The 9536-nt window shown below is 37.8% G+C and overlaps 1 protein-coding gene across 2 annotated transcripts in view; it reads left to right on the top strand.

Moving 5' to 3' along the window:
- LOC107571135 (NACHT, LRR and PYD domains-containing protein 12-like) overlaps positions 1-8456 on the top strand; it is a 10350-nt gene extending 1894 nt beyond the window's left edge. Inside the window, exons 3-5 of one of the 2 annotated variants that reach the window (XM_016257419.1) lie at positions 669-842; positions 6372-6418; positions 7697-8456. In XM_016257419.1, coding sequence (XP_016112905.1) covers positions 669-842; positions 6372-6418; positions 7697-8235 — 760 coding nt within the window. In that variant the 3' untranslated portion in view covers positions 8236-8456. Of the gene's footprint in view, positions 1-668; positions 843-6371; positions 6419-6493; positions 6808-7696 lie in introns of those variants that run through there. The other variant, XR_001607140.1, reaches the window with a different exon arrangement.
- Positions 8457-9536: the final 1080 nt, after the last annotated feature.

The following is a 9536-nucleotide window of genomic DNA, read 5'->3' as shown; positions in this document are numbered from 1 at the left end:
CTGTAGATAATCTATATGTGTGTCTGTAGATGATCTGACTGTGTGTGTCTGTAGATGATCTGTCTGTGTGTCTGTAGATGATCTGTCAGTGTGTCTGTAGATGATCTGACTGTGTGTGTCTGTAGATGATCTGTCTGTGTGTCTGTAGATGATCTGTCTGTATGTCTGTAGATGATCTGTCTGAGTGTCTATAGATGATCTGATTGTGTGTCTGTAGATGATCTGTCTGTGTGTGTGTATATGTTCTCTCTGTGTGTGTCTGTAGATGATCTGACTGTGTCTGTAGATGATCTGACTGTGTCTGTAGATGATCTGACTGTGTCTGTAGATGATCTGACTGTGTCTGTAGATGATCTGACTGTGTCTGTAGATGATCTGACTGTGTCTGTAGATGATCTGACTGTGTCTGTAGATGATCTGACTGTGTCTGTAGATGATCTGACTGTGTCTGTAGATGATCTGACTGTGTCTGTAGATGATCTGACTGTGTCTGTAGATGATCTGACTGTGTCTGTAGATGATCTGACTGTGTCTGTAGATGATCTGACTGTGTCTGTAGATGATCTGACTGTGTCTGTAGATGATCTGACTGTGTCTGTAGATGATCTGACTGTGTCTGTAGATGATCTGACTGTGTCTGTAGATGATCTGTCTGTGTGTTTCTGTAGGTTGTCTGGTTGTATGGTGACAGGGGAAGGCTGTGGTTATTTGTCTTCAGCTCTGAGTTCAAACCCCTCACATCTGAGAGAGCTGGATCTGAGCTACAATCACCCAGGACCATCAGGATTCCAGCTGCTCAAACACAAACTGCAGGATCCAAACTATAAACTGCAGATACTCAAGTATGTGGAGCGCTGCTATTTTTTATGTTTAGGAGCATTTTACAGTAAAAGGGCAACATAAGTGGAATTATTCTGTTAAATCTAAATCCACGAGAGAAACATGTTTACATGGTTGCATGTTTGTAAATATAGGAAATAGGGGCGGTTTCAAACCATGTTTTAGACTGTCTTTGTTACACTGTAGTTTTAGGTAGAAAGTGCTTAGCAATGGTGCTGACTGATGAATTTGCACAATGTTTCTCTTTAAAGTGTGCTTATTGTGCCATTTTTAAGGTTGCTAATATTGTAATGGGAGTCTCCTCCGATATGTTTACATGCATGCAAGGTCAAAAAATTATTTTGTTTTCTCAACATATTTAGTATCATCTCATTTTCCAACGATTCTCAAATAATTAATTCAAAGCAGTTCTAAGATTCAGTCTCTCTAAACCCCTCCTTTCTGTGAGCCTACTTTGCTCTGATTGGTCAGATGGCCTAGTCTATTGTGATCAGTCTACAATGAGTGTCGAAAACAATACGCCCGCCTAAGTGGGATTCGAATTACTGACTTGTTTAGGCTGTTCAGAGTTGACTCTTTTCGGAGACAATAACTTTATTTACAACTTTGCACATCGTTTACATTCACATACATTACACACTGCATGAAAGTCAATATTGAAAATGGCATAATAGGGGCACTTTAAGCATATTGAAATACCGGATAGGCATGTAAAGAATGTTTTTTAAAAAACAGATTTTCACCACAGGGGGTCTTTAATGTTCGCAAATGTATTACTCATCTCTTCATGTAGTGATAAGAGTATTGGATTTGTAAACTGCAGACAAAGTTGTCTAAAACATAAATCATAATTGAATGAATGAATGAAAGATGCATTTATATAACACTTTATTGTGTATTGTTGTATGCCCAAACAGTGGCGGAGCTATAGTTTTATAGATGGGGTGGCCAAGGCTAATTCAGGGGGTCCATAGACCATGATAGAAAATCAGTGTATTACCCCAACCTGGCATAAAAAAGCATGAATAAATCCTATGATTGCATACTTCACATTACCCCACATTAGTTAAACATACCGTAACTTCAGATGTTTTTTGAGCAATGTTGCTTAGGCACTTTCCCATTAAGAATAGGTAAATTTCTATCTGGATAATTTAGATCAGTCATGGGCCCTGTGTCTCACCTGGTTGCCCATTGATGGCAACATTGCTCAAAAAGTTGCCCTGTGTATCATCAGCCTTAACTTATTTCTCTTATTTAACCAGTGGTTGGAGCAAACGATATAACATTACCTTGTAGGCTACAGACATTTTTTTTGTTGTTCAGGAAACCTAAAACTTCAACTTACTTTAAACAGGGCTGACAACTTTTGAGTTCAGCGTGAAGTGAGAATTATTCAGGAATAATTAACAAGCTTGCGATTAAGTATGTTATTTTTTCTCAATTTTTCTAAACTTAAAGGGGACATAACACACACAGTTTCACCCAATCTCATGTTAATCTTGAGTACCTATAGAGTAGTACTGCATCCTTCATATCTCCAAAAAGTCTTTAGTTTGATCATATTTATAAAAGAAAGATACAGCTTTATGATTCTCTCCGGGGAAAAAAACGAGCTCCTGGAGGCGCACCGTGGGCGGAGATAAAGAGTGACGAGCACTTGAGCGCCGATTGCCAACAAAACAGACATTTGATGCCGTTTCACTTACGGTCTGCAGTTCTGAATCATGACCGGGACTTTTATAGCTGGGACCGCTCCATCTTTCAGTATCAAACAATGTGCAAATACAGCGTCGAACTGGGCCTTGTTTATAAAACCTTCGTCAACAAACACACTTGTGAAACTCTGTTGCTGCCCCAAAAAAACTAACTGCGTCCACTGTTTATATAACGCTTTACGAGAAGTGCCATGGGATTTTTAATGACCACAGAGAGCCAGGATTTCGGTTTAACGTCTCATCCGAAAGACGGTGCTTGTTGACAGTATAGTGTCCCCATCACTACACTGGGGCATTAGGACCCACACAGACCACAAGGTGAGCACCCCCTGCTGACCTCACTAACACCTCTTCCAATAGCTAGTTTTCCCAGGAGGTCTCCCATCCAGGTACTGACCAGCTCAACCCTGCTTAGCTTCAGTGGGCAACCACTCTTGGGCAGCAGGGTGATATGGCTGTGGCCCATAATTGACTCGTTATATTAAAGTCTGCATGAACGGGAAGTTGCTGCTAACTTTATTTCAGCATAGTCATGCATTTGCAACTGAAACAGAATATTGAATAGAGGGCGGGGTTTTATTTTAGCACTCCTCCTGTCTCATTGCTAGTCTTGAGGCATGGCTTTCCTTCTCTGATGACGTCAGTTTGACGGCTTGGGCAGAATATCCTGAACCACATCCCTCCAACAGTTAGCTGCTGCAAGTAAATTTGAGTAAATTGCTGGTTAGGTTTGAAACCTAAAGGTTTGAAAGGTTTGAAACGGGTGTCCGGTAAGAGACTTGGCCAACGATGGTTGAAATATGGGAGTAACTCATATGTCATCAGTGATTAACAAGGGCTGAACAGTTCTCCTTAGTTGTAGGTGTATAGTAGTGTGTGTGTTTTTTCTATAAAAAACAGAAAAATGCAAAGTAAATATAAATATACATGACGAATATTCAGCAAATACACAATTGAACAGATTAATAAATAGAAGAAAACAAACTCGCTATTAGGGCTGCCCTCGACTAAGGATTTTTCTGGTCGACTAGTAATCGTTCATTTGAAGCATTAGTCGACTAATCGCACGTTTATTAATAAACCATTTAAATCATTATAATGAGCCTTTAATTGCCTACATAGCCTAGTAAGCACTCAAATGCACGTATAAAGCTTGCCACAGCACACCGGCCGAAGTAAATATTAGGAATGTGTCAGGGAAAAACAGTAAGGAGGCTGCATTAACATTTTAATAATTCATTGATAAACTAGTGCTTTTTTTGTTTTTGTCATCGTCATCTCCGCCTGTATGCATGTTTCATGCAGATTACATAATCTGAGAATTTGTTTTCCATTTGAATTGATTCATTTGAAAGTAGACATTTCACTCTCTATAGATATATTTTATATATACTGTACACAGAGTTTCCGAGACCGAGACGGCAGAAAGTGCATCCTGTTTGCTTTCATTATTTTACAAAAGCACAATGTTTTGTTGTTATTGTGAGTGCACACAAATAAACTCGAGTCTTTACAGATTCGAAAGATGTATTACTCTTATCTGTATGAGCAAAAAATGAGGAGTATTTTAAGTGCAAGTAAGTGCACCGGCGCCTCCATCTGTCCTGCAGAGAGCTACTGTTCAGCTCCACACTCCACACAGACACTTGAATATAGCGCACATTTTTCTAGGTTAACGTTAGATTATGCGGCCATGTAAAGTTGCTAATACTTACATATTTTAGATGATAAGCCATATTTGAGGTTGATGAATGATAGTCAAGCATTTGGATGTCCTGCCCGATGTACTGTATTACCATAGACTAGCTGTTAATGATCTGTCCGTCACAGACTACGTGACTTCACCAATGTGTATTTTTTTTTCCTGCGACCAAGCGACTAATAAAAATTTGGTCGACCAAGCCTCTTCTGGTCAACTAACGATTAGGGCAGCCCTACTCGCTATATCATATACATTAAATTAAGCAGTAAACAGCTTTATCTGTCGCATATCGAATCAGCAGTGCTCTGTCTGGACATGTTCCATGCATATGCACATTAGTTGTTTACATATCTCAAAAACAAGCACTTAGCTTTTATCTAAGATTTGAGAAGCATGGGCATATCTCTGGGAATAGTATTGGTGTAAGGGATTTTTCTCCAGATATCATCAAAGATAAGTTATTGATTCATTCGAAACAGATTCATTTCTATTTTAAACATATCTGTTCAAAGAAATCGGCAGGCCCAGATGGAATTTCTCCGTATATTGTTAAGTGTTGTGCAGATGAATTGACTCCAGCTTGGCTTCCTATATTTCAACAATCTTTGGATTCAGGTATTATTCCCAGTTTGTGGAAAAGAACATTGATTATACCTGTTCCTAAGATAGCTAGGCCTTTAGAGAATAATGATTTTAGACCGGTTGCATTAACATCTGTGATTATGAAATGTTTTGAAAAGTGTGTTGTATCTATGTTGAAAGCAGAGGTTGCTAGTAATCTAGATCCCTTACAGTTTGCCTATAGACAAGGGAGAGGAACTGAAGATGCTATTAACAGCATTATGCACTTGATTTTGAAGCATTTAGAAGATCCTAAAGCTTATGCTCGGTTAGTTTGTTGATTTTAGCTCCGCTTTTAACACGATTTAACAGCATTTGTTAAGTGATAAAATGAAGCAGCTGAGTGTAAACCCATGTATTATTAAGTGGTACTATTCTTACTTGGGTGTTTATATAGATAGTTCACTTATATGGAAAACACACATTGAATGGGTTTGCATTCGACTACAACAGAGACTGTATTTCTTACGTAGGTTACGTCTCTATGGAGTAAACAAGAATCTTATGCTGCTGTTTTAGAAAGCTGTTTTAGAAAGTATTGTTAGGTATGGTATCACAGTGTGGTTTGGTAACCCATCAGTACAGTTTAAATCTAAGTTGATGCACCTGTTATTGACAGCATGGAGAATTGTTTGGCATGATGAACATTTTAACCTTCAAGTTTTATATGAGGAATGTGTTCTTAATCAGGTAGAGAGGATTCTTGGTGATCAAACTAATTTCTTGTATTTACAATATGAACTACTTCCCTCTGGTAGAAGATATAGAATCCCAATGTGTAAGTTAAATCGATATAACAATTCCTTTGTACCTGTATCGGTGCGGTTGTATAACAAGAGTTAATCTTGATTTTATTTTCTTGATTTTACTTCATTTAGTTTTTATATGTTTATTGTATGTCTGCAGCAACATGTAGTCCATAACAATTTTCCTCTTGAGGACAATAAAAGTATACTACTATACTACTACTATTAGCGAACAAATTACACTGAAATGCAAATAAAATGTACATAAATAACATCAATACAAGCAACTATGAATAAAGGTAATACATACAGCACAACATTGTGCTAAAACATGATATCATAGCATATCATAGCATTGGCCATAACAAAAACAGTGAAATATAATAGACAGCTAGGTCAAGCATATCACACATGCGATCGCTACAAAGATCAGATACACTTACTATAAACAGACCCATAACACCCATAGAATGAGTAAAACCATATATGATATATACAGTGTTAAAGTTTAACATATGATTCACTCTCAACTTCGCACCAAGCGCTGTGGGCGGGATGTTTGCCTGCACATTGATCAACAAACACTGATTGGCTGCTGTGCTGGATACTGAGAAAAAAAGAGAACGATTTGATCAGAAGTTTCATTACATTTTTGATTTCATGACAGCTTTAATGGTCTGTATGTGAATAGCTATTCCCATTACTCACTATTCTTTTTGTTTGTATGTTTGTGTGTCTCTTTAGTTTGGATCATGGCGGACCTTTCAGGATCAAACCAGGACTATTGAAATGTAGGTTCTTTCTCTGATACAGACATGCTCGTTTAATGAAAACAAATGATTAATGCACTGTGTTTCTGTGTTCAGATGCCTGTGATCTCACACTGGATCCAAACACAGCAAACACTCAGCTCATCCTGTCTGAAAACAGAAAGATCACGTATGTGGAGGATCATCAGCCGTATCCTGATCATCCAGAGAGATTTGCTGATATTCCTCAGGTTCTGTGTCGAGAGAGTCTGACTGGACGCTGTTACTGGGAGATTGAATGGGATTCTTGGGCTCGTATAGCAGTGGCCTATAAAGGGATCAGCAGGAAAGAAGGGACTGTCTGTAAGTTTGGATACAATGACAAATCCTGGAGTCTTTTCTGCAATGCTAGTGGATTTTCTTTCTGGCACAATAATTTACAATATGAACTACTTCCCTCTGGTAGAAGATATAGAATCCCAATGTGTAAGTTAAATCGATATAACAATTCCTTTGTACCTGTATCGGTGCGGTTGTATAACAAGAGTTAATCTTGATTTTATTTTCTTGATTTTACTTCATTTAGTTTTTATATGTTTATTGTATGTCTGCAGCAACATGTAGTCCATAACAATTTTCCTCTTGAGGACAATAAAAGTATACTACTATACTACTACTATTAGCGAACAAATTACACTGAAATGCAAATAAAATGTACATAAATAACATCAATACAAGCAACTATGAATAAAGGTAATACATACAGCACAACATTGTGCTAAAACATGATATCATAGCATATCATAGCATTGGCCATAACAAAAACAGTGAAATATAATAGACAGCTAGGTCAAGCATATCACACATGCGATCGCTACAAAGATCAGATACACTTACTATAAACAGACCCATAACACCCATAGAATGAGTAAAACCATATATGATATATACAGTGTTAAAGTTTAACATATGATTCACTCTCAACTTCGCACCAAGCGCTGTGGGCGGGATGTTTGCCTGCACATTGATCAACAAACACTGATTGGCTGCTGTGCTGGATACTGAGAAAAAAAGAGAACGATTTGATCAGAAGGTTCATTACATTTTTGATTTCATGACAGCTTTAATGGTCTGTATGTGAATAGCTATTCCCATTACTCACTATTCTTTTTGTTTGTATGTTTGTGTGTATCTTTAGTTTGGATCATGGCGGACCTTTCAGGATCAAACCAGGACTATTGAAATGTAGGTTCTTTCTCTGATACAGACATGCTCGTTTAATGAAAACAAATGATTAATGCACTGTGTTTCTGTGTTCAGATGCCTGTGATCTCACACTGGATCCAAACACAGCAAACACTCAGCTCATCCTGTCTGAAAACAGAAAGATCACGTATGTGGAGGATCATCAGCCGTATCCTGATCATCCAGAGAGATTTGCTGATATTCCTCAGGTTCTGTGTCGAGAGAGTCTGACTGGACGCTGTTACTGGGAGATTGAATGGGATTCTTGGGCTCGTATAGCAGTGGCCTATAAAGGGATCAGCAGGAAAGAAGGGACTGTCTGTAAGTTTGGATACAATGACAAATCCTGGAGTCTTTTCTGCAATGCTAGTGGATTTTCTTTCTGGCACAATAATGTCAGCAATAGAGTATCAATCCCTTTATCATCTAATAGAGTAGGAGTGTGTCTGGACTGGTCGGCTGGCAGTCTGTCGTATTACAGCGTCTCTGACACACACACACTCACACACTTACACACACTCAACACCACATTCACTGAACCCCTCTACGCTGGATTCAAGGTTTTTGGTTCTTCACTGTCTCTGTGTCAGATGAAACAACAAACACACAACTGACAACACTTTTTCCACCATCATAATCTTGTTCATATGGCCATAATTGGAAAAGTCTGATGAAACCTGCTGATTCACATAAATGTCAGAAAGTTCGGATTTCACTGTCTTGTTCATAAGCAGGTGTAAATTTAAACTGTAAATAATGAAGCACATCAAACCTTTCTGTGTTCAGGCTACGTTCTGATTTTATATATTTCACACAATCCAGATTCTTTTGTTTAGTCAGCACTTCCAGGTAGTGTTTTATGTGTTTTTAAATTTTTTTTTATTTACGTACGTACAAGTTTTAAATGTGCAGTTTGCTTCTTTTTATTCTTTTACTTTTTCCTGCATTGTATATACTATTGGTCTATAGTCAGTATAAACAAGTAATAAATACATCTTCGACACTAACTAACTATATGTTGTTTATTTACAGTGCAGTGACACTACTCTGTAAGAAAGACTTCAAGGGTGTGGAAACTGATTTTTGGTTACAAACACCCTGTCTAGGACTGGCACCTTTTATATAACAATCTCCACTCTAATAGAAATACTTAGAAATGTGAAGAAACTCCAGCAGCTTTTACATCTTGACTGTCAGAAAGGAGACAGATAAGACACAAAAAATACTGCAACATATAGATGAGATGAACATCTTGAAGTGTCTAGAATCATCCACAAGTGCACAGACAAAAATAAAAACCTCAGATAAACTCAAGTAAATATTCTTTAGGAGTTTGGTGTCAACTGATATGGATATTCAGCATTGATCTCAGCTTATGAAATCGTTCAGCAATTCTCTTCAACAGTCAGAGGAGTTATTAAAGCATAACAGTGGGCCCATGTCATGTATACTGGTTATGTGGGCTGTGAATGACAAAAAATAAATTAACAGGTTCCTCCAGATGCAGTTTTCCTGCTGTTTGTTTACTGTAAAGATGCCTTCTAAATTTTGAGAGCAAAAGTTTTATACTGTCAAAGCAGCTTTGTTGGCAAATGCGGCGAATCCATGTAAACAACTCGAACCCGCTGCAAAATCTGCATTGTGACCACCTTCATGTGAAATTCCCAAACGATTAGGGAATTGAAATAAAGCAGTTCAATCTTTTCGTTCTGTCAGTTTTTTCAACTTTAGAATGCAGTTTAATTTATGTTCATCATACGAATAAATAATTAAACATTATTAATGTTAATGCTAGAGACAGAGGTTGTTTAGCACACACAAGCATTTTTATGAACTCCATCATAACATTGGATTGTGATTAGAGTGCCCCCTTCTGGACAGAGATGGGTCAGACAAACATTGGATTTTAATAGGA

Source organism: Sinocyclocheilus grahami, unplaced genomic scaffold (genome assembly GCF_001515645.1).
Source record: "Sinocyclocheilus grahami isolate Dianchi unplaced genomic scaffold, SAMN03320097.WGS_v1.1 scaffold1551.1, whole genome shotgun sequence".
NCBI classification, from domain to species: Eukaryota; Metazoa; Chordata; class Actinopteri; order Cypriniformes; family Cyprinidae; genus Sinocyclocheilus; species Sinocyclocheilus grahami.
Note: the sequence above shows the minus strand (reverse complement) of the source record. Positions and strands in the feature narration are given on the sequence as shown.